Genomic DNA, 25,501 nt, shown 5'->3' on the forward strand with positions numbered 1-25,501 from the left:
ATTTTAAAAAGTGTTTCACACACACATGCACACACACACACAAAGCACCCCCACCTCATTCCTAACAAACATTGCTCCCTAATTTCTGTCTTAACTGAATGTACGAGTACTAAAGTGATGAACATCTGGCCTAAAGCTTGCTAAGTTTTCTCTGCTGTGACACGATGGCCTCTCTGGTTGCCGGTAGTCCGGCCGGTTCAGAGCCTGTGTGATTTAAATGAACGTCGTCGTTACTCAGGGAAAATAGAGGTTGGGAACCACTGTCACCTCAAATGACCTAAAATCTAAACCACAGCTACCCAGTTCGGTCCTACAGGGACTGCTTTCCTGCAGAGTTCCCATGTTTCCCTCCTCCAACATTCCTGACTCAAATCCAAAAGCCTAAGAAGTTCTGCACAATGACTAATTAATTTGAGTCAGGTGTGTTGGAGCAGGAAAACAATGAAAACCTGCAGGACTGCAGCTCTCATAGGACTGAACTGAGTAGCCCTGATCCAAACCCTCAGTGGGCAGATCTTTACTGGATCCTCTGAGTTTAAAACTGGATGATATTAAACCAGATTTGCTGTTCCTTAGGAAGCACCGGGATGCTTCTTACTTCACCCACACTGTTCTTTAAATCACCCATCTGTGCGCCAAAGTCTCCATAATCACTATTTACAGGAAAAACTGGAAGGTTGCAACACATTTGCTCAAGTTTTCTACCCCAGAATCAGAATTTCTAACATCTTTCAGTATAAGCTGTAATGACAGCAGCTCACCAGCAGATGGGGCTGCAAGCTTTTCTCCCCTCAGCATCGCCTCTTACTGTTCTTCATCTCACTGAATAACTTGACTGGATGGTGGCAGAATTAATTCCCTCCTGCTCCAGAACAGATGACGACACTCAGCTGCTTGGTGAGTATTCAGTTTATTCTGTAAAGATTCAGAAGTGTAGAAAGGATGATACAACAGTGCTTTATGATCAGACTATTTCATAAAAGTTTAAGCGATCATTAACACCGTAAGTCCAGATTCCATTTATCTCAAACCAAAATAAATTTGTAACATTCGACACAAGTGCATACACTGCTGGTAGGAGATCGAGCTCCAGTTTCACTTTGGATGGTATAGCACCGTTCTTAGCTATTAGCAGCTTGACAAAGATGCAGCTTAGTAGGAATTATGTAGTGACTGTATGTTTACATAAAGAAAATTCATAGGAGAGCAAAGATCTCCTCATTTGGCTCTCTAGCTAGCACAACATCTCACTCTGTCAGTGTCTAGGGATCAAATTAGATAATTTTGCTTTTAACAACATTTCGCCAGTAACAATATTTGATACGATTACAGCTTAAACATCTCCAAGTGTACAGAAAGCAGCACAAGATTCTTTTTTTTTTCACAGATATAGACCAACAGTGACCATCAATGCACTGGCGTGTTATTTTTTCTCTTCTCTTCTGGACAGCACAGTAGCTGGAAAGCAAGGTGATGGACAGACAGTTCATATAAACACATGGACAGAGCTGAGTAAGGCAACGTTAGCGTGACAGGCTTCTCTCTGTTCAGTTTGCAGGGCAGTGTAGTGTATTGATCTTGACGGAGCTGTCAATACCTTTACTGTGAAGCAGGGTGATTTTAGCATTGCTGTCTTCATTAGTGCATCGTAAATAGTCTCTTGCGTGTAGCTGTACTGCGGAAAAGATCACCAACATTAATACAGATCTAAATAAAACGTGTTTGATTGCATCTGGACTTACAGTGAATATAGAAGAGTAGATAGAATTGAAAAAAACAAAACAAAAACATAACGGAAAAAGTAGAATTCAAGGCAGTGCTGAAGTACTGGTTGCTAAAAAAGTAAAAAATATCACAAAGCCAACAATAACATTTCCTTAACACATCTTTTGTTTGTCCAGTCAGTACAAACCATCTTATATAGTGCAGTTTCAATCATACACACACACACACACACACACGCACACAGATATATATATACATATATATATATATGTGTGTGTGTATGTATGTATTTCTCCCATGGCCCAGAAAAAATATCTCTTGGCCCTATCCCATCTTATCTTCGCTCATTCAAGTCAGTTTTCCAGTCAGTGTGCGTCTTCTTTCTTTTCTTTGATCCCTCATACTGACCTCATTGTGCACCCTCCCCACACGACCACAAAGAAGCATGAAAGGCTTAAACATCACAGGACTCAAAGGTGATAAGTTCTTTCTTTGACGATGGCAGGAAGTGATGGCAGATGGAAGAAGAGGAGGAGGAAGTGGTGGAGGAGGAAGGGGAGAGATGGTGGGTATTCACAGTTACAGTCAGAGTCCAACGGTCCAGCTACAATCACATCTGCTGTCATTATGAACACACTTTTTTTCCTTTGTCATTTCCAGCGAGCCAGCCTGTTAAACATGGCGTTCTTCTGCTTCATCACACCTCCAGCAGCTCCATCCTCAGGCCATCCCTATCAGCAAAACACAAACAGGCAAACACAAAAAGCACAAATGATGATGATGCGAAGGGGAAATTCCAAGTTTTCACACACACTTCACACCCAATAAACACAATGCAGTGGTTCCCAAACTGGGGGGGCAAGCCCCCTAAGAGCCCCAGAGTTATGACAGGGGGGCGCCGCAAAGCTAAATAAAACTTAGTTTTAGCAGAGTTATTTTATTAAAGCAGCATCTGTCTCACTGAAAGCTCAACTCACCTGGAGTAGTTGCTGAGTTTTCTGATTTAAAACGCCTCACACTGAAGCTGAGGAACCGACTCTTCCGACACGACATGGTTTTCACTACAGTTAACGAAGAAGCAGCCAATAAATTAAACACTGTTTTGTGGCCCGTTTCTTCTTACGTTTCTTTGTAAGCACTGGGGTGCATGTGATGGTGTGATCGGGGGGGTTGACATTATTGTTGATAAAAAGGGGGCCCTGGAGACAAAGTTTGAGAACCACTGATACAATAACTACAACCTATATTCCGTGTGCAACAGAATACTCCAAGCACTTACAAACATTCATGCATCTTTCCTAATGGAAATCCATCTCACCGAGCACAATTGCCATGATTTATTCACATATATTAGCATGCGCTCTCAATCTATAATTCAGTGGATCAGACTCCAACTTTTCTAAAAATAGTTTCTTATACAAAGACCTTTGATTTCCTGAATAAGCTACTCAGCATGAGTACCTGTGCCCACTCCTCCTGCTTCCTTTCTACTGTACATCACGCAGCAGCCACTACAAACAAAGAGCTGTCATGCTTTCATCTGCACACCTGACCCACATTGTTTTAGCTTTCTTTACTGATAAACATCAGCCATCTTGTAAAATATCACAAGTCGCTGCAAGAGAAAGTGTGTGTTCAGTTAGTTGTAAAAAGACTGCTCTAAGTCAAGTACCTGGCCTGGCTGGCATCAGTCTGCTGCTGGATGAGTGTCTGATTGGCCCCTGGCTGGTGGTCCTCTCCGCTCTCTGACCAGGGATCCTGCAGGGCTCCCAGCTGCGCCGACTCCTCGGCTCGGTTGTGCTCGCCGCCCCCCTCAGCCCCCCTCAGAGCTAGCAGTGGAGAGTATGAATCCTGCCACACAACCCGACATGCTTCTCCTTCATGGTGCTTGTTCGTGTCTTGCTCTACAAGTTTCTTTGCGTTGGCTGGAGGTTCCTTGGCCGACTCGGCCTCGGCGTCCCTATGGCCCTTCGCATCTTCTGCCTCTGTGGGCGGCTGCTGATAAGTTTCCAACCACTTAAGCTGGCCGTTCTTGTGGCTGTAGCGGCTGTCACTGAACCAGCGCACCACCTCTGATTTGGGAAGGCCTGTCTGGATGCTCAGCTCCTCGTACTGCAGACTGCTGGGCCAGCGGGTGTTGGAGAAAACCTGCCGGAGGACGTGCAGCTGCTGCGGGGTCTTGTTGCCCCATGGGGGAGAGAAAGACGGATGACAAGCGGATACCTCAATGTCAGATTTGTGTTCTTGATGTGCAGTCTCAGATGTAGTCTCGGGTTCATTCATCTTCATCCTCTTGAAGTTGATCTTGATGGGGTCAACTTTTAACTCTGAGAAGCCTCTGTCCCCGACACACGGGTCCTCTTCCTTTATAAGCTGCTGTAAGATTGACATACCTTTTATGGGAAAGTCTTTGTTGCATTTACCCTCATCTATAATGAATGAGCTGCTTTTTGTAATGGTTGTGGTGCTGGTGCCGTCAGTTGGAGATTTGCTGGGATGATTCTGGTTCGGGACACCGTCATCACAGGGGAGGTGTTCACTGCTAATACTGCTGTTGTGAATGTAGTTGCTGCGTTGGTTGTTGGGCTTTTCGGCACGGCCTGGATCTTGTGCACCGACGACGGCGCTGTTATGATTGTTGCATGTGTTGTTGGATTTGCTGGTGTTGTCGACAATCACCTGACTCGTGCTGCTGTCTGAAGCTTCCGGTCCGATCGGCAAGCTGCTGCTTTTGACGTTTGGGTTCCCGGTGGTGTCAGCAACACAATGCTCATCGTTATTGCTGATGGGGCCAGTGGCAATGCTGTTGGTTGGGTTGCTGTTTTGCGGCGGTTTCCTGACAACTGTCTCAACACCATTACTGCTGGAATAGCTGCTGATGCTGCTGCTACTACTGCAGCTGCTGCTGCGACTGCTGCTGGTGCTACTGACACAAGCGCTGCCTCCAGCCATGTCCAAGCCATTGCTCTTGTCTGGCTCCACAGTGGCGTCAGTACTCTTTGTTGGTACCAACGCTGTTCTGACGATAGATGGAAACTTTGGGGGGGCAACTGGAGTAGAATATGAGACCCTTGTGATGTGGGGGTTGGTTGACATGCTGGCCTGTGTGGCTATGACTCCAACAGGCCTTGATTTTACACTGCTGTATGGAACTTTGGCCATCTGAAAGTTTGGTCCTTTTGAGCCTGGATGGGCAGCGACTGTGTGGTGGGTTACGATGTGATTGACCTGCCGCGGTGTTGCGGGTTGCTTTTGGGGTGCTCCACCTTGGAACACAGTGTTGAACATCTTCCTCCTGGCCTCTTCGATCTCCTCAGGAGACCAACTTATGCCCTGCTTGAGCCTTTGGGCAGTAAACCATAGTTTGATCTGCTCTTCGGGGAACTCTGAAACCACCGTTAGGTAGCAGAGCTCAGCTTTGGTCGGGTAGGGGAACTTGCCAAAGGATGTCTTGAGAAAGCTGCTGGTATCCATGGCGGCATCGTAGGTGGGGATGCTGCTGAGAGGAATCATCACCTTTGGAAGATCTTTATTGGAGTCAGAGGAAGTGGGGGAGTAAAGAGAGGGAGTGTGCTGGTGAAAGACTTGGTTGGACACTGTCGTTGTAATCACGTGGGTGACAGCGGTCCTCGGCATAGCTGGGGCACCAGAAACACTGAGAGCCCCGTTTTGGAGTTCAGGCACATTAGTCAGCATGCTGGGGTCTACATCCTTTCCGTTGTCTATCTTCCGAACCTCCACAGTGTGAGAAACCACAATCTTTTTGTGCTCCCCTTTGCCTTTCATCATCTTTGCGATTGGCGTTTTAGTGAGGGAGATCCCAGATTCTCTACAGTCTTCTCCGCTGTCTGTGAAAAGGCTTTGCTCCACAGTTGTTACCCCGTCTCTCTTGTTGACACTTAGAGAAGCAGTAACCAAGCCCTCCATTATTTTAGGGTGGGCTTTGGCATTATGCAGCGCAAGAGCCTCAAAGCGGACGACGGACACCCCACAGTTCAGGCAGTAGAAGGTGGGCTGGGCCCTGAAGTCTAAGTGGCAGTTGTGCATGTGATCCAAAAAGTAGTTTAGATCTCTGGACTCAAACTGGCAAGTCACGCAGCTATACGTACCTCCCTTCTGCGTCTCACTTCCAGTTTCAGATTTGGAGGAGCTGTGAGAGAAGTGGGCAGACTCCTTTCCAGAGATGCTCAGTATGCTATCTTCTGGGATTGTTGGTAGGAGTTCTGGTAGCGAGCCTAGTATGATTTCCTCGCGCACATGTTTGGATTTGGATGGTATCATACAGGGCACAGTGGACTTCCTCTTGCTGGCCATAGTGCAGCCTTGTGTAAACTGGGAAGTTAGTAATTGGTTGTCCGGTGTGATGAAAACAGAGGGCAGGTGGATAGTGGAGAGGGTTGAATGGAGTTTAGTGTCATGGACCAGCCACTATGACATCACAGTGTTGCTTCATGCCTTCTGCAACTTTAGGATTCCCGTCACATGGACAAGTTTAACAGCTCCCGAGAAACCTGAGGGGGGAAAAAGAGAGACACGTGACTCTCTCAGGAGGTCTTTGGTGGGAAAAGAGGAAAGAAAACAGAAGGATGTTGTGAGAAAAGAGAATTTAATCATTCAACCTAAACATTAAGCAAGTGACAGCTAAAAACTTCACTCAGCATGTATAAAAGCCGCATTAACAGACTCTTTTAAAAATAAAAATCATGAAAAATGTATGCATGACATATTACAGAGAGCAGGATGCAGAAGACACAAGGTTAATATGTGTGGGTGGAGATGCAGAGTGTAAGGAGTGGGTAGTATTCGTAATTGAAGCACCAAAGTAAAATATATAAATAATAAATTTGTTAAAATGTGCATTTAATCAAAAAACAAGGTCATATTAAGTGATTGCACAGAGGGAGCTCATGTGAATCTTTAAAAATTAAAATGGCCCCACAGTTTGTGCTAAAATGACTGCTGATTTCTTAAATACTGTAAAAATATTTACCATGAAATATATCGGGGGAATCTAAACAGAAAAAGGCTTTCCTGTAATAAAAATAATCTAGAGCTCCACTCTCTCTCTCTCTCTCTCTCTCTCTCTCTCACACACACACACACACACACACACACACACACACACACACACACACACACACACACACACACACACACACACACCCACACTTCCTCATCAGTGCAGCTTGTCAGTGTGTTTAGCGATTTTACTTGAATTTACACACAGAATTCAGAGAAAAGTATTGTAACAATAGAGCAGAAATGATTTCTGTTTTCTTTGATTTTATATCCTGTTCCTATACGATTAGCTCCTCTAGTTTCACAAAATCTGTTGTGCGTGTTTAATAAATAAAACCTTTGGGATTTCACACCTACTGAGTGTGATGCACTCTGCTGAACAATGATGGTGTCAAAGACATCCAGCCAACTGTTTCACATCCTTTCATTAATATGCTAAATAATCACACAGGTTTGCTTAGAAGATTTATGTCACATTGCACACAAATTTGCGTATGATTGTTTTAAAAGATGTGAAAGAAAAGTGGTAAAGGAGCATTATATATGCAATAAAGCCTAGTATGTAAATGTAAATATAAACAATGTGATGATAAACCAGTATTTTATCCAAAACACAAAACATATTAAATGTCCAAAGATATTTGACTGTTTTATTAAAAATATTAACTTGAATTTGATGGCAGCAACATTTGCCACAGTGTAGGATCCCATCATGAACATCTGGCTACTGAGGAGGCCAGTTGCTGGACATTTGTGAGAGGAATGTCAGGAGTGGAGCTGCTCAGCAGTCAAGTGATATATATATATATATATATATATATACATATACATACATACACAGACTGTATATCGTGCCAAAAGTATTGGCTCCCTGCCTTGACTCTCATATGAACTTAATAGTCATCCCATTCTTAATCAAATGAATTTAATATAACATTGGCCCACACTTTGCAGCTTTAACAGCTTCAACCCTACTGGGAAGGCTTTCCACAGGTGTAGGAGTGTGTTTATAGGAATTTTTGACCGAAAAAGATGGAAAATAGCAAAAAGATGCAAAAGGGAAAGAAGAAAGGAGACAAAAAGATCACAGACAGAAGGAAACGACCCTTCAGTCCACACCATCACCAGACAACAAACGGTTACACCTGTACATGAACACACCAGAAAATTTCCTACAACTTTTACAAAAGCAGAAACACACACACACACACAAAAAAAACAAAACAAAAACAGAGCTGCTAGTCATTAAGAGTTTTTAAATAATAACCAAATCAAAAAGACATATCATGAAAGTAGCATAACAGCGACCAGATACTAACAGGAAAAATTAAAAGAAGAATTATCTCTTAGTATAAAAAACCACTGGACAACTCAGTGACTGTGTCAGCATGCATGAGGAAGAGGAGTGATCAGTGATGAAGAGTGGTGAGTGAGATCGTGCAAATGCGACCACGCCTCCACGGAGGTCAGAGGCAGACCAGGGCAGCTCAGAGACCCGGGCCCTCAGCAGCAGCCCTGGAGCACTAACCCAAGCATATAACCCCGCATTCACACCCAACCCTGTGCCGTACCCACAAGCACTCACTATCAGTCACGTCACACATAACCCACCCATCATGCCCCGTTGGGGACACCCCAGGTGGACTAGAGGACAGCGTGCCCCAAGCCCCTGACTGTTTATGTAGTGTGTGTTTGCAATTAAAATTGAGGGGCAGTGACCGCAATGAGCCAGGAGCCGCCTGACATGCACCGCATGCCATGCCCCCCAAGTGTTGTTTGTGTGTTGTGTTTCTTGTGTTTTGGTGTCTAGGTGCAATTAAAACTGAGAGGCGAGTCGCCATGGGGTGCATCCAAGGAGACCACTGAATGGCCCCCTCTGCTCCACCCGCATGGCATGCATGCCTCCCAACTTCCTACGAAGCAAACTTCCCTCTGGATGTTGAGCCTCTAGTGGCATTAGGCGCCCCCGCTCCCCAGGAGGTCCCCCAGGGCAAGACAGGCCAGGAGAGGCCGCCCCCCAACAACTGGGCCATACAGGGACTGCAGCCAATGAGCCGCCACCAACCCCAGAAGGTACCCAGTACCCACCCCCCAACATGCCTAACGGGGAATGAGAGGATGGGGACAGCGGCAGAGCCCAGACCCATGGCACACCACCCCCAGGCCCGCCCAGGTCCCCCCCACAAGTGCACTTAACCCCGCCCCAACCACACACAGAAACATGCACACGCCTATATCCTTGCACACTCCCGCTCATCCTAACACATACATGCCTCCTCACTCCTACCCACACAACATAAACACTCACACAGCATACAACCCTCCCACTCTCACTCCCCAGCCCCCCCTCCCTCCCACCATGCCCTGTGGGAGACATCCCCGGTGGACCAGAGAATGGCGAGCTCCAGATCCGGCCCTCACCGCCATCCACCCCCCATCACCTCCCACCCAGATGCGGCTGACTGGGCATCCCCCAAGATCAGCAGCCCCTCATCAGCGCAGCCGCCCCGGTTTCTGGCCCCCAGGGCAACCACCTCCCTTACCCGCCCCTGGCAGCGCCCCGGGGAAGAGGGGTGTGAGGTGTCCCCATTGTCCTTCTCTATCTCCCCGCTCATGACTGTTTGTGGTGAGTGTGTTTTTTTGCATGTAAAACTGGGGTCAGTGACCATATTGTGCTGGGAGCAAGGTCATGTTAGTAGTCCCGCCCTCCATGCACCACATGACACACCCCCCAGAAGTTGTTTGTGTGTTGTGTTGGTGTTTTGATGTCTAAGTGTAATTTAAACCGAGAGGCGAGTCGCCACAGGGTGCAGCTAAGGAAGCCACTTGGGTGGCCCCCCCGGCTACACCCCGCATGACGTGCACGCCTCCCAAATCCCTACGTGTGTGTGTGTGTGTGTATGTGTGTATGTAAGAGAGATAGAGAGATCAGGGAAGAAGAGGGGTCCAGGGATTTAAGTCCGAAGGGAAGAGAACCTCCCTCCGGATGGTGAGCTGCCAGGAGCACTAGGCATCCCCGTTCCCCAGGAGGCCCCCACAGGGCAAGACAGGCCAGAGGCAGCCACCCCCCACGACCAGGCCACGCAGTGACTGCAGCAAATGAGCCGCCACCTACCCCAGAAGACACCCACCCACCATACACTATGCAGCTCAGCATCCACCAACCCCGCTCAACCTGGCTGAGTTGCTGTCGTTCCCAATTGCTTCCACTTTGTTATAATACCACTGACAGTTGATGGTGGAATATTCAGGAGTGAGGAAACTTCACGACTGGACGGGTGGCATCCTATCACAGTACCACGCTGGAATTCACTGAGCTCCTGAGAGAGACCAGTTCCTTCACAGATGTTAGTGGAAACAGTCTGCAGCCATAGCCATAGAACTGATTTCAGTTATTTGGCTTGGGGAGTGAATACTTTTGGCAATAAAGTGTGTGTGTGTATATATACTATATATATATATATATATATATAAATAAATCAGTGGTCTCTCTTAGTCTTAATCTTAGTTTCCAAATGTCAAGTTGTTTCATCAAACTATCTGATCCATTTGTGCATGTCTTCCTCATTTTTCAAATCCACCCATCATCATGATGACTATCTGAACCTGCTGCTGCTCCCACAGATGTTTCAGAGCTACGTTTTCCACCCCTGCTGCTTTGACAATGTCTAGAACCTCTCCTAAATATTGGAATTCTGCCTCCCTGACTTCGGTTAGGTAAAGCGTAATACGTAATACTTCAGATCTGTTTTATTATGGACGTATGCACCGAGATTTCTAACAAAGGCATCACTTTTACTGTTGCTAGATGACCAATCATCATCCTCAGGAGGTAAATATTCCCTCCAGAATCATGCTGGTAGCTGAGCAAGGTCTTCATCAACAGTGAAAAAGTGTTTTGATATGTTGCTGCTTTCTCTGTGATCCACTCTGCACCACCGACTATGATCTTCCTCATCAGAGAATTTCTCATAAACTTTTAAAAGACCTCCAACCCCCCCCCCCCCCCCCCCCCCCCCCAACTAAAATCTAATAAAAAAAATAAATAAAAAAAAAACACAGAACAGTTCGCCAGCCTCAGTCCACTTAAATGAGCTTTAACCTGCATTAATGGACGGCGCAGTTAGCTCAGATCACACAGTGATTTCTGGAAGTGTTCTTGACAGAACCAAACCTGTTGTTACACAACTCCTCAGAGATGCAAGGGAGAAGAAGGGAGATCTGGTGACGCTCTGACCAGATCTGGCCAATGCCTTTGGCTCAATGCCCCATAAGCTGGCAATGGAAATACTGGAGAGACACCATGTTCCATCGGCAGTAAGAGACCTCATTCTGGATTATTACAGCAAGTTTGGGCAGAGAGTCTCAGCAGGTTCAATAACATCTGAGTGGCACAGACTGGAGGTGGGTAATCATCAAGGGCTGCACTATCTCAGGGATCCTGTGTGACCTGGCTATGAACATGCTGGTAAAATCTGCTAAGCCAGAGTACAGAGGCCCTAAATCTAGACCTGGGATTCAGAAACCACCAGTCCACGCCGTCATGGACTACCTGACAGCGACCACTGAGTCTGTGCCTGGAGGAAGGCGGATCTTGAATGGGCTGGAAAGACCGATGGGTTGGGCAAGGATGTCCATTCAAGCCATCAAAGTCAAGGTCCTTGGTTCTGAAGAGAGGCATAGTGGTTGATAAGTTCAGGTTTTTGATCTCAGGAACACCAATCCCCACCTTTTCAGAAAAGCCTGTGAAGAACCATGGGAAGTTCTTTAACAGCAGCCCCAGGAATACAGCCTCCATAAAGAACACCTGTGAGGAGCTAGAGGGTTGGCTGAAAACCATGAAAACCAAACCCATGCAGCTCCGGGAATCAAAAGACCCAAAAGTCTCGGGGCAGAGGTTATAGTTAAGACTGGCAGTACTGGAGTACGGGGAAAGGAGCGAAGGCAACTGGTCCAGCATGAAGCGAGAGCAGCTGTGGAGGAAGAGAGGTCCAGTAGTGCAGTGGGAATGAGACAGCATGGTGCCTGGACAAGTTGTGGAGAGAAAGATCACATGGACTGACCTACGCCAGGCAGAGCCACACCACAAAGTTCAAGTGTGTGGCAGACACACCATCAGTGTGTGACAGACACACCATCATGCCCCCTTTGCCAGAGGGAGGGGACCCTAGAGCATATATTGAGCAGCTGCCCAAAAGCTCTGGGTCAAGGCAGATACCGTTAACGTCATGCACAAGCACTAAATACCATTGCAGACAGCATCTGTGGTGATACTGCCAAAGGTCCAAGCCTAGGATCATCAGCTTCATCAGAGCTGGAGAGAAGCCAACAGCAACATCTAGAGAAACATCAGGACTTCTCAACACTGCACAGAACTGGCAGCTGACCGTGGACCAAGGCAGGCAACTCCAGTTCCTCCAGCAAGTCGCTAGGCCTATTCTCAGACCTGACATTTTGGTGTCAGAGGCAGAGCGGTTGTCATGGAGCTCACTGTGCCATTGTAAGAGAGAATGGAGGAGGCCCTTGATCAGAAGAGGGACAGGTACCAGGACCTAGTCAATAACTGCCACAAACAGGCTGCAAGGCTGGGTGCTTACCTGTGGAGGTTGGATGCAGAGGCTTTGCAGGACAGTCCCTCTGCAGGGCCTATACTGCACTCTGCTTCACTGGCGAAAGGAGGAGGAGAGCCATCTCTTAGCACAGAGGCAGCAGAAAAAGCCTCCAGGTGGTTCTGGATGAAGAGAGCTGATCCGTGGGTGAGCTGCCAGGGCACATGCTGAGGCCTGATCAACCTCGGCAGGGTCGCCTGAGGGAGGGTGTCTGATGTTTGAGAGACCCGAAGCACCCAATTATCTCAGGATACATCACTGATGATGTGCCCTGACTTTGCATCAAAAGATGTATAATCACAAAAATTAATGAAGGGGGTGGCCCAAGGTTACAAAGATAATGAATTATTAATTCTTAGCTGCAGGTTCTCTGAATCTTTGGATGATATTATGGACTTTATGTGATGGAATATTTAGTCTTTCCAATTTTACACTGAAGAGCATCGTTTCCAGGTTGCTGAAACTTAGCTCAGCTTTACTTCTGAGAGACTCTGCCTCCCTAAGGTGCTCTTTTTTTAAATTACTTGCTAATCAATGTTCCTCAATCTGTTTCTTTTCAGTCACATTTGTTTTTCTGGCCTTTTGCTGTCCCTCTCTTGGTGTGTTGTTATCAAATTTAAGATTAACTATCAACATTTTGTTTTTTATGTCATATTCTGAATTAAAATATTGATTTATAGGATTTGCACACATCATTCATATCAGCTTTTAGTTGTATTTATGTTTTACACTGTGCCCTGGCATTTTGGAATGAGAGTTGTATGAATACATCTGCAGCCCTGCACAAGCTGCCGGCTCAGTCAGTCTCATCCTACATTTGTTCCGCTAGCAGCATGGCGACGCAAACAAACAAAGGAATACACAGATCAATGGAGCGAACAAATCCATTAGCAAACCACTTCCATATGCTTTCAGTTCCTATAATACGCCAATCAAAAGGAAAGATGAAATTTTTCATCGTATCCTCTCTTTCTTTTTCACAATCTGATAAAACAAGCCTCAGTTCTGTCTCAGAGATGGAGCGGGTGTATTGAAGTCAGTGTTTCAGTTATTTCAATGCAGGAAATAAGAAAACGTGGAGAAAATGAGAAAAAAAATCAAAGCAGAGATGTTGTTCTGCAGCCTGTGCCCTCTGCATGAACTTATGACACACATATGAACTCGCACACAGCCTCTGTATATCACTCGTCCTCATTTCTGAGTCTGGAGATGCGCTGTTGTGTGACATGCTGCTGAAAACTCATCCCATCCCATCATCATCTTTCCGCATCACTCAGACTTTGCATTCTCCTGCAAGCTTAGCTCCATGGAAAATCATCAGGTGCAGGAATCCAACAACCTGCTCCATGTTGAAACTCTGCGTTTATCTCAACATGCAGTTTGCTGCTTACAAAAAAACTTACTTCACATACTCACAGCAGGTTTTTTTACTGCATCATCTCTGTGCACACTAAGAGGCAACTTAAGCCCCGTTCATTTCCCTGCAACCACGTGCCTGTTCGCTGAGGCTGTCTGCATGGTAAATAAAAGATGAATGTGTTCCAGAATTAATACCCTTAAATGATTGCCGGGCAGTACACAGTGATCCCAGACACATCTGCCTTCTAACTACCCCTTTTTCATTTCTACTGACGGATGCTGCTTTCAGACAGAAAAATAAAACCTAAAACAAAACAAAAAAACTGGGTCAGCAGCATCTTATGCAGTAATCCTGGTTCACTGCATCCAGACATAGGCATGTGCTGTATGTTTTGCTGCCAGAGAAGTCATGATATCATCTGAAGGCACACTTGATTAACCCCTGCTGAGAACACGTCATTTGTTGAGTTTGTTCCACTGAACGAGGGATTTAGATGTCAGCTTTCATGCAACAGGGAGATGCAACCATGTCCGTCTCAAATGTGTGTAAGAGATAAGCATGTTATAATGTCGCTGAGTTCAACTCCAGATATGCACAATGATGTTTAAGAATATAAAGTAGTGGACAGGGTCGTTTGGAGACCCCTGTGATCCTGCAGAACGGGGACTGGCCTAGTACAGAAGCTCCCCTCCCCGAAATAACACTCCACTTCCTGCATGAGAAAGCCCAAGACGAGCCAAAAGTTGAGCAAGGTTACATAAAGAACCAGGTCACCCATCAAAAGAATTGGCTGCTTTATCTGGCGGGTGAGACGTGCGATCAGACACAAGACAAGGACTTCCCAGACAGGGAGCCGGTGAATGCTTCCCTCTGAATAGGCAGGCCTTGTGTTTCAGCAGCAAGGTAGACAACTCTCAGACGATCGGTGTCTCTGTTGTGTCGTATGTCCTCACGCTGGCACGGAGGGAGGAAACTCTTCCATCTCAGCGGCCCGGAGGAGCCGTACAGTATCTGAAGAGGCGGCACAGTTCCCAGACGTGCTCTCTGAACACCCACGCTCGGCCTTGTTCACTGGACCGAAACCATTTGGTTTGGAACGATGCAACTTTTCCAAACAAATGGGATTAAGCTAGGTTTAAATTCTGATGGGGTTTATACGTTCCGCCTGATTTAATAGCAGCTTTACCATTTTGTAGGAGGGCCTCCCTGACGTGCTCTCACGCTGTCACTTCCAAAACAATTTCACATTCACATCTTATTAGTATTTAATAATATTTTCAACACTTTTACACTTGAATGTGCTGCTCCTATTTGAGCAAATCAATTAAAAAGGAGCAGAATGAATCCTCTCTCAGTAGCTCATAAACTGCTGCAGTAATTATAATAACACACACACACACACACACATCTACAACAAACTGCTAGCAGTGGAGAGGAGAGGCGAGGCTGGTTCAGACACTCCCAGATAGTTTGGGTCACCTACAGCTGACATTAACAAACAGAGCTTAGTGTTTTTGTTGTGCCGTCTGTCATATGAATGACAACGTGAAGGCGAGAAGGAGGAGGAGGATGGAGGGAAGGACAAAGGAAGACAGAACTCAGACATTTGGGAGTGAAGTGAGAGGATGACTGATGATGATGATGATGACAGGCTGACACTGTGTAGGCACACATCTCCCTCCTCACCTCTGCAACATTTAGCACCTGCACCGCTGTGAAAATCTCTCTTTGAACTGAGTAAGGAAGAAGCCGCTCCGTGCGACAGTCGCAGACATGAATAAAAGCAGAAATCCTTTGTATGTGGTGTAATTTGCTCTGACAGTGATCCACAGCTGTCATGAGTGTCTGCTTAAAAAAAGAAGAAAAAAAGGAAACCTGTCATCCGCTGGGGGCTGGAGCAGAGAGGAAGGAAACGTTTTCTGCCAAATGTCCATTAAATAGATTAACATCATGTGAGTGGATCAGCTGGACACCCAAATATAAGCCAAAGACAGAGAGCAATTACTGTCTTACAGAGGAGAGATAGGGAACAATGGCTCCTCATTTATAAAGGGAAACGTGATCCAGCGCTGGGAGGCTTTAGACGGCTGAGGACGGTTGTTTCCTGCATGCCTCCTGTGTCCATCATGCTGCCAGTGTGAAGCTCATTTTGATTTGTTACTGCTTGCCAGGATGATAAAGTGTCGAGCTCCAGCGTTATGTGTCCTGAAAAACAATTTAGAGCCATCAGGGTTCATAATGCAAAGACGAGTCCCCATGCCTGTCCAGCTGAGAGGTTTCCGTGTGTGGTCTCGGTCTGTATTGTGGCTTCTTATTGGCTGTGTTTGTGTGCAGGTCAGGGTTTGAATGTCTGTGACGCAGGTGTTGTCAGCTAGTTTCTCATCACACAAACATACACACACTCTCCCTCCCTTACCTCCATGATGTAGCCTCGTCCACAGGGAGACCGGCCGGTGGTGCCACTCATGTGTTAACATTGCCATGGCAACCCCTCTCTTCCCCTTGCCCACCACTCCACACACACAGAGCAGAGTCGCTTGCCCACGCCCACCAACCTCAAGGCCCACACATGCACTCTGAATTCCTTGGACTGCATCCGGTGCAGGACAAACTTAATCTACATGCCATGCCAGCCATCTTTGAAAAGTCCATTCAGGGTTCCAGCTTCTTTCAGATAACTCTGGGTGGGGTCCGCAACAACCACACCGCCTTTTTCCCCTCACAGTCGCACAAAAATCTCTGCTCGGCTGTCTGATAGGCGCTGATGAGAGATGTGGCATCTGAACGGGCTGCAAATGACCTCCTGTCAGGAGGCTGAGGCGGGACAGTGCACACCTACTACACTCTGCCTCAGCATCTTCTTCCAGTGGTCCTGTTTGGAACTGAAGTGAGCGCTCATTGTTGACATCGAACATTGTTCTCCTAATCCTTCTATCTGTGGCCTGCACAAATGACAAGACAAATAAACCATGGTGCACGGGACAGAAAAAAATCTGAGTCATGCATCCTTTTTGCATCAGTTTTGATGAATAACTTCTTCAGTTCTGCAGCCAAGACTAAAGACTTAGAAAAGGAATGATCCAGAAGAAAAGGAAAAAAGATGGCGGTTTAATCACACACTGTACTGTCCATCTTAAAATGGCTGACATTACAGCGGCTTCAAGCTGCCAAAGCCAGGCAAATGCCAGCTCCTGCTGACCAAACCTTTCTTACATGGGACAGAAAAAGAAGCAGGGTGCCCCCCCCCCCCCCCCCCCCCCCCCCCCCCCCCCCCCCCCCCCCCCCCCCCCCAAGGTTTCTTTTTTCTTCTTCTTTTTTTTTAAGAGTACGGCCATTTCTTTTGGTTGGAACTGTGCAAACATGCAGGTTTAGTGAGGCTTTTGAGTGGGTTGGGCTTCGATACGGCATTGGTCTGACAACAAAAGCAACAACAAAAAAGGACGAAAGGCCCAAATAAAAGTGAATCTGTGTAGAAAAACCATCCGGAGGAAAAAAATAGGGCGTTGGGGAGAGTTTACTGCGAGGATCATGAGGTACGCTGCCAACATGAATGCTGGTAAAAACAGCATGAAAATAGATCTGGTTGGCATTAGATAGATGACTTTCTTTTCTTTTTCCTCTTTAACTTCAGGAATGTTATACACTCCAAGTCAGCTAAATCTGCAAATCGTGACCATATGACCTTCTGCGGTATTCTCTGGCACAGAATTCTTTTTGAGCTGTGAAGACATGAGAGAACATAACATGTAGTGGCTCCTGTTTGAAGTCAGAACAGCAAATCCTGGAAAGTACAGTTTTCCAGGTATATAAGCAATGGCATGTTTTCCCAAAGAGGAGCGGGGGTAGTTGGCACTCCTGGCCCACCACATTGTGCGTCTGTATACAAACACTCCGCTGTGGCCGTAATGAAAACTATGAGCTGTGCCTAATTGCAGAGAGTGCGGTATGAAAGGCAATATGCCTGGCCTCATTAGAGTAGTTCCGAGAAGGGAGATGGAAGAGCGTTCCCAGGGATCCACAAAAGGGAATTGACATTCCCTCAGTGTAAAGCGTCCTGCAGGACTGAAAACCTCCACACACACTGAGCTCACCGGGGCCAAGCTGAGTCTGGTGTGCCGGAGCCTGCACAGCCAGAGCTCATTTCCCCTTTGTTTTGCTGCACGTCACACACACACACACACACACTTGCCTGCAAATTAACTATCGGAGCGCAGAAATGCCCACCGGACACTGGACAGTTGGAGTCAGTCAATACAGTCCAAAAACACCTCCACTCTTCAGAGCCCCCGCCTCCAATCAGCAGCATCAGTTCTGTGACCTACATTATATCTGACAAGCTTAAATAGTTAAATAATTAAAGCACATGCCCAAAAATGACCAGTGAGTCATGCTTGTGTAGCTGCCTGCTTGAATAATTTGGGGTTGTCTTCATGGGGGCAACATTAGTCAGCACAGAGGTCCCTCCCCTAAAGGCAGAGGGAGACACATGCAAAGCTGGGTCAATATTTCAGTAAAGATGATAATGAGACTTATATTTTCTAATAAAACATCTAAACAACAACCTATAGTTTACTAAATAACTGCAGCTCCTCTGAACTGTACTGAATGTGTGTGTGTGTGTAAGGCACATGTCTGTAGGAGGAAGAGAAGGGAATTAAAAGAAAATTAAACCAGGGGTCTAATTTTCAGCTGTGGCAGGAGGAGGAAATGTTAGAATGATCAACTGATGAAAACTGATAGTTGCACAGTTTGAATATTTATTAACTCCCAGGCTTTTATTTCTTTATGTTTTGTTGTTTGATATAGCCTATATATATATATATATATGTGTGTGTGTGTGTGTGTGTGTGAGAGAGAGAGAGTATACGCTGTAAGACTGTTTCCAGAAGTCTTCCACAACTAGAAGCACTCGCACGCGCAGCTCGGTGCTGAAATACGGCGCGTTGTGCAATGAAAAATAAGCAGATACGCCACATAGTATAGCGCGAGAGGGAGCGCAAATTCAGCCAAACGGAGGATCCGTTGCTGGAGCCCAACTGGAACAAACTGCCGAGTTAACCCATTTCTCTCCATTCACAGGGACTGTGGGGCAACACGCAGGCGAGCTGCCACTCTATATAACCATATATTCCCAAAAAATCCTCCTCCACCCCCTCCTCCCCCACCTACTGTCGCCATTTTATACATTGGTGACTTGATATAAACTGCCCTCACCACAGCACCAGATGAAAATTCAATATTCAGTTGCGAGATATTATTTCAGCAAACAACTTTGGAGATCGCACCTCGGCAATAACGAGGCGTGTTCGTGCTTTTTGGAAGAGTGGATGTGTCCTTACCTCAGCGGTCGGTGGGAAAAATGGAATCCGACATTAATATATAAATGAATTATATTGAATCAGCTCCGATCGTTTCGCTTTGAGAAGAAGAGGAGTCGAACAGGGGGTGGGAGCTCTCCTCAAGTGAACCCAGTGAACTGGCGTGAACCCGTCAGTGACCACGGTAAGGTACATTACATTACCTTACCTATCCACCCCTCAGCTGCACTGTATGAAGACGGCAAAACAACTATGGTCGGCAGCGCAGGACGAGGGAGCTCCAAAAAAATTATAGCGAGTGTATTTCCTATGAACACGTGATACGGAGCGTCATCCAAAATCCAAAAGCCCTTTCATCTAAATTTTGGAGAGGGGCGGGGATGTGTGTGTGTATGCTTGTGTAAAAAAAAAAAGAACAAAAAAGAAAAGAGAGAAAAGGGAGGAGGAGGGTGTGCTGCGCCTCGTTATAGAGATGGATGGATTATATTGTTTAAATTCTGGTTTTGTGTTCGGTGCATCATTCTGCTTTACCATCATAAAAAAGAAGAAAATTATCATAAAAATTAAAGCTAATCTTAATTATGTCACACTTTTCCATTAGATGTCACATTTAAACTACTGAAAATAAATGTAAAATTCTCTTGATTGGCTAATATGTATATTAAGCGTCGCGGGAATTAAAACTCAGGCCTATACCGGATTAAAATAGATATTTACGCACACGCGTAGCAGATGCGCCTCAAATGGAGCCTAATTATCTGTGTCTGTATTTAAACACAAAACAATATTTAGCCGTAAATCAAATTATCTGCGCTGTAGTGAAGCGTGTCCTGCTAAAAGAAAAGGATTTGTGGTGCTGCGACCTTCGTGACCTTCTTGGCCCTTTTGTGCGTAATGGTGTAGCTACATTGAGACAATCAAACCAAAAATGGAGAACAGGCCTTAAAAAGGCAAATAACAAACAGAATTATCTAAAAAAAAAAGTTTGCAGATGAGAACTGGTTCTCAAACATTTTTTACCTGGTTAAATAAAGGTTAAATAAAAAAAAATTAAATAAAAAAAGAATATATTCCAGTAACATGAGAATAACTTAGGCCAAGGAGTGGTGGAAGCTATCTTATATGTTTTATAACTTATTCAGGCGTGTACATCAGGGAGTGCGGAGCTAATGTGTAACAGGTGGATGGACTGAATAACCAGAGACCACAAAATAAATGTCTCTTGGAATGCAAGGATAGAACAAGGGGATTATTATGTATGAAGAGGATGAATCACCCAGAGAAATTCACCCTGTGCCTCTGGCCTATGTGCGTGACCTGGTGCGGATGTTTGGTGACTCAGTCCAGTTTAGGGTTGTATACAGGTATTTGCATTAAGACCTGCGCTTTAATTCCATAGTAAGGGTGTGGTGGGACATTCAAAGCACTAACCAGATCTCATGAGAGATTCTTATCGCTGCACAGAGGTGCCACACTGTCAAGTGGGCCTAGTACATACATAAAGACAAATGAGTTTTGTCTCATTTGTTCTATTTGTTTATTTTGTCTTTCATATTAAAAATAAACACATCTATCTATCTGTCTATCTATCTATCTATCTATCTATCTATCTATCTATCTATCTATCTATCTATCTATCTATATATAATTAAGTAATGGTAATGCTTATTTTTCTGAGGCTTTAAACAAACATACTGTCTGATACAGATGAAATGTCCGGATCTTTACTGCTTTAGTGAAGACATTTAGGAAGGATTGCACGTTTAAATCCAAACTTTCCTCTGATATTTGACAAGGAAAAGCAGAAACTCGGTAGTTTACATGACTGCTGGAGATTTTTCTCTAAGTTCGGAGCTGCAGGTCAAAGAGGAGAAACAAGCTGCAGTTTGTCGCAATGAAAACTGAGAAGGAGTGACACCTCTCCACATTTTACTGCTCTGTACTGTACCCGGAGGGACGGCCTGTAAAAGAGGCTTGTTTGTCTCCAAATGAGCCAATGAGACCCGGTCGACGTTAGACTGACAGGCAGAGTCGACGATCCGGGAGAAGCAACAACAGCCCAGTAACCAATACGGATCCAGCATGGACAGGAACGGAGGGAAACGACTAAATACAAAATTTTCTTCCTGTACGAGAAAACGTTACCTGTCTGCTGGTGTGAAGGGAGGCACGAAGTCGCAGCAATGGCCTTGTCGCAGACCGTAGACGATTCACCTCTGAGGCTGGGTCTAAAACACCCCGGGACCGACGGGCTGAACCCGCAGGAAGTGTACAACGAAAGACATCGATTGGCTCTGGAGGAGCTGCTGTCCGGAGGACTCGACGACTTTCTGGATTTCCTCAGGAGAGAGAGAATTCCCAACTTCCTGTCCGACGATGAAATCCAGCGGATCAGGAGCGCGGCGTTGCCCCTTCCGACAGCGTCCCTCCACGGGGAGGAGCAGCCGCTGGAGCAGTCGCTCGGCAGCTCGCTGGACTGCTCCTCCGTCACGTATTTCCCGGAGGTGTCTGACGTGGAGCCGCCGCTGCTGGAGATGGGATGGCCCGCCTTCACCGCGGGGTCGTACCGGGGCGTCACACGCGCCGTGGCGCACTTCCAACCCAGCTATGGAGCGACTATTTACAGCTGCAAAGAGGCTGCGAGGCGCATGATTAAAAGTGCCAAAGAGGTATAGAATACACGCTTTTTAAAACGAACTAAATCTCTTGTACAGCATTATTTATTCTAAAATAATTAGCTTCTATATGAGGTTGAGTTCTGTGGTCTTTCTCAGGCCTGACGGCTACAGTGGTAGGCCTACAACACAGGTGAGGATTTATGCTGTTATTTTGCATTAATCAAATAAAAATGTTGATCATTCATGGTTTTCTCTTAAACACCGTAAGTGTGTGTGTGTGTGTCTTTTCTAAAACATGTAAATCTAAAATTACACAGCAGGTTTTCCCGCACTGAATCTGATCAGTCAAAACTAAATAAATAGTTAATTGCAAAGATGGATGTATTTTAAACAGAACTCTTGTGCTTTGTTTAAAACAGCCTCTGGTTTAGAAAAGAAAGGCAGCATAGTGGGAGTTTGCAGCTGGCTGCACCTCAGGTCTGAGGACAACCTGCAAGCCAGATGTGTCTCGACTTGCTTTGCTTTCCTCCAATAAACTGCATTCCCTTTTACATTAGCAATCTGATTCAGAAACACCAGGTATGTGTGTATATGTACCAGCGACTACAAAAAAAAAAAAAAAAAATCCAAGTCAAACTGTAGGAGCTTCTGTTGTTTGTAATGTTAAAGCACTGTGAGCGTAACAACACACCATGTACACGCTGATTAAGGCTGGTCCAGAGGAACAGCTTGTATCTCTGCCTCTTAAAAATAAGCATCCACTCTATCATCCAAATAAAAACCGGGTGGGGTACTCCAGACAAAGCTGCATGCAGATAGTTTGAAGCCGTAAATCTAAGATATGTAAACATCCGTGTCTAATCCCCGAGATGCAACCTTTACCGCTGCATGTGAAATTCCATTCCTCCTGGTGAAGAAGAGAGAAAATAACCGCCCCGAAAAATGGAGGAAAACCCTCCAGAGTACCTACTTTTCTCCCATACAAAAGTCATTTGTTTGCTGACCAAGCATTACAGCTGATCGCCATGGTAACAGAGCACAGTCAATAGAAAGCTCATCTGCACACATATTACAGATGGAGATTCACAGCTCTGCTTGAATAAGGCCTTGTGTTTGGTAATAATGAAAACCCAATCATGTGCTACATCTGTGAGCACGGCTGCGGCGCGAACAGGAATTTTATTATATTACCTCTGTAATTTTCCACTGCAGGTGATCGCCATAGTTACGGACTCCCTTACAGACCTGGATATCTTTAGGGATCTTCAGGAGGCATGCTCTCACCGCAGAGTCCCTGTTTACATCCTGCTGGATCAGGGGTGTGCTCCGGCTTTCCTAAAGATGTGCAGAAATATTGGCCTTCGTTTGGATGATCTTCGGGTATGTGATTTGGTTTTTGGTTAAGTTGGGTGTGGCTCTGTGGGCAAAACATTAAACATCAACTGCCATCAGATATTTAAAATAGATCCTCAATCCTTGCAGCAAATGAGAGTGCGAACCATAACTGGTACGACATATTACATGAGATCTGGAGCGAGGATTACCGGGAAGGTTCATGAGAGGTTCATGCTGATAGATGGAAACAGAGTGGCTACAGGTTCCTACAGGTAGAAGATCTCAAACCACTTCACCTAAAGTGTGCTAGTTGTGCTTGATGTTACGTAGCAAGTATGGGCACGCCTTAATTACTCCAAGTTATTTTTAGTCATGCATGTTGATGAATCCCTTTCTTGTTCAGGTTCAACTGGACCGATGGTAAACTGAACAGCAGCAACCTGATCGAACTTTCTGGTCAGATAACAGAGAAGTTTGACGAGGAGTTCCGCATCCTCTACGCCCAGTCTCTGCCTATTAACACCCGCGGACCTCCAAGTGTGCGTGGCAGCGGCATCTTTGAGCATCTTGTCATCAAACAGTCCATCAGCTCCTCCCCGTACCTGGCCAGCGAGAGGCCTGCTGAGCCAGCGTGTTTGACAAGCACGCCCAGCCGAAAGCCTCAAATGTCACCGTTGCAGCCCCAGAGCGAGCCCTTGTCTCCGGATCGTCGTAAAGCCAGCCTCGTGTCGGACTCCTCCACCGTAGACGGGGACTGGGCGGGGCAGGAGGAGATCCTGGCTGGCAGCACTCAGCAGCAGGCACAGAAAGAGCCGGTGACCCCCAGCGTCGCCTCCTGTCATGTCTCAACTCAGACCGCCTGGTCGGTGACGGACAGCAACGTGCAGACTGACCTTCAACATCTCAGCCTCGTGTCACCAGCAAGCTCAGGGCCAAACCAGGACAAGCCGATCCCGCCCACCCAGACTGCTCCAGATGATGCTTTAAAGGACTGCTTCCACAAGCTGACCAAAGAGCGCCTGTACCACTACTCAGCCATCCGCTCCAGACTGGAACACATGGTGAGCGCCCTGTCCGAGAGGCGAGAGCTAGCTGATGTCACCAACCTGACTCAGGAGCTCTGCGCTCGCGGCAGGCAGAGGATGCACAAAGACCATGTGCAAGAACCAAATCCCAGACTCCCTGCTGAAAGCGTGGCTGTGGGCACATGGCCAAGAGCCAGATGTGTACACTAGTCTGTCTTCAGGGGTTCCAGAGCCGGAGGGTAGCAAAGGAAAGCTGTTGCAACATTTTTCTGTCTTCTAAATGAATGTTTTTTCTTTTTTAATTACACTTTATTAATTCCAGCTGGGAAATTCTTTCTCTGCATTTAACCCAGTGGTTTGCAAACCTCTTTTACTATATATATATATATATATATATATATATATATCTCAAACCAGCGACTGTGGATGTTTGCTGTGAGCAGCAACATTTCAGAGATGATATCACTGCAGTATGACGCACGTTATGTTAAGTGTGTTTAGCTTATAATAATCTACATCCAAAGATCATGTAGTTTGGTTCGGTCGACCTTATTTCTGTTCCTAAAATTATTCCACAGTTTTTTTTCTTCAAAAAACTTGTTGGTGCATTGCTGCCACCAAGTGATCAGACGTGGGGACCAGAATGTTTCCACGAGCTGGAGCAGTGGGCTACCAGGCTTTCTTCCGGCACCAGGGAGCCGTTGGGGGTTCAGGACCTTGCTCCAGCCCTCCTCTATAACCACAGGGTCCACACTGCCCCCTGTTTTTGTCTTATGCAGTAGGTTTCTCATTCATCCTCTTTGTCTCCTTTCTTTCTTTTGTTTTGTGGTGATGGGGTAGCAGAGCAGCAATGGACTCTACTGTCGAATGAGGGGAAATGTTCTGCTTGTTCACTTCTTTCTAATTTAGCTGCTGTAAACTGCAGAGCATCTGGCTCTCACTGAGCCTTGAAAATAAAGATTTTTTATTTAGTTTTAAACTTTTTTTTTTACCCATATCCTTTGTGTTTCTTATTTATCTTCATTCTAGTAAAATGGAAGTTTAACTCTCACAAAGGCTCAGAAAATATTTCCATACATGGACGCAAAGCCAAAGTGACTCAAGAAAACGAGCACCTGCACCTCCTGCACTCAAATGCCTTCATGCAGATTAGTAGAGAACCTGCATCTGTGATCCTCGCTGCTTAGAAACGCCAGACAGTTGCTGTCCAGGGTGAATTTGGAGGAGCTCTGTCACAAGCAAATATAAGGATTCATGCTGAATGTACAGTTTTTACACAGATGAGATTCTTTTTATATTGTTTGCTCTTTTCTGTTCAAGACATTTATTTGAATAATATTTGGAAGAAAATTGATCACATTCTGGTGTTTATTCACTCACCGGTCACTTTATTAGGAACAGGAAACTGAGGCTACATTTCACACACACTCACCAACACTGGACAATAGAAGATGGAGAAACGTTGCTGGTCTGATGAGTCTCCATTTCAGCT

The 25,501-nt window shown here is 45.8% G+C and overlaps 2 protein-coding genes and 1 pseudogene across 3 annotated transcripts; 2 read left to right on the forward strand and 1 right to left on the reverse strand.

The window, feature by feature from the left end:
• Positions 1 to 891: 891 nt before the first annotated feature.
• Positions 892 to 21,283, reverse strand: si:ch211-232b12.5 (zinc fingers and homeoboxes protein 3). Of its 2 annotated transcripts, none has more exons than XM_041980256.1 (3): positions 21,177 to 21,283; positions 3,398 to 6,236; positions 892 to 2,456 (listed from the first exon to the last, which is right to left on the reverse strand). In XM_041980256.1, the coding sequence occupies exons 2-3, from the start codon at positions 6,037 to 6,039 to the stop codon at positions 2,423 to 2,425; spliced, it is 2,676 nt and encodes an 891-aa protein (XP_041836190.1). In that variant the 5' UTR covers positions 6,040 to 6,236; positions 21,177 to 21,283; the 3' UTR covers positions 892 to 2,422. The 2 variants fall into 2 exon arrangements, with proteins under 2 accessions (XP_041836190.1, XP_041836189.1); XM_041980255.1 differs by lacking the exon at positions 21,177 to 21,283 and adding an exon at positions 19,053 to 19,368.
• Positions 10,855 to 11,649, forward strand: LOC121636987 (annotated as a pseudogene).
• On the forward strand, positions 21,215 to 24,986 carry fam83d (family with sequence similarity 83 member D). Its single transcript, XM_041980257.1, has 4 exons — positions 21,215 to 21,700; positions 22,862 to 23,029; positions 23,132 to 23,256; positions 23,388 to 24,986. Exons 1-4 carry the CDS (start codon positions 21,215 to 21,217, stop codon positions 24,217 to 24,219), a joined length of 1,611 nt encoding a protein of 536 aa, XP_041836191.1. The 3' UTR covers positions 24,220 to 24,986.
• Positions 24,987 to 25,501: the final 515 nt, after the last annotated feature.

The sequence above is a fragment of the Melanotaenia boesemani genome, chromosome 3 (genome assembly GCF_017639745.1).
Source record: "Melanotaenia boesemani isolate fMelBoe1 chromosome 3, fMelBoe1.pri, whole genome shotgun sequence".
NCBI classification, from domain to species: domain Eukaryota; kingdom Metazoa; phylum Chordata; class Actinopteri; order Atheriniformes; family Melanotaeniidae; genus Melanotaenia; species Melanotaenia boesemani.

What these genes read in the sequence shown, in the direction of transcription:
- si:ch211-232b12.5 (XM_041980256.1), bottom strand. Translation starts at nt 6,039, where the DNA reads ATGGCCAGCAAGAGGAAGTCCACTGTGCCCTGTATGATACCATCCAAA. An exon ending in ACTGATGCCAGCCAGGCCAG is followed by an intron (nt 2,457 to 3,397) that starts GTACTTGACTTA and finishes TTTTGCTGATAG; the next exon opens with GGATGGCCTGAGGATGGAGC.
- fam83d (XM_041980257.1), top strand. Translation starts at nt 21,215, where the DNA reads ATGGCCTTGTCGCAGACCGTAGACGATTCACCTCTGAGGCTGGGTCTA. An exon ending in TTCGTTTGGATGATCTTCGG is followed by an intron (nt 23,030 to 23,131) that starts GTATGTGATTTG and finishes CAATCCTTGCAG; the next exon opens with CAAATGAGAGTGCGAACCAT. An exon ending in GTGGCTACAGGTTCCTACAG is followed by an intron (nt 23,257 to 23,387) that starts GTAGAAGATCTC and finishes TTTCTTGTTCAG; the next exon opens with GTTCAACTGGACCGATGGTA.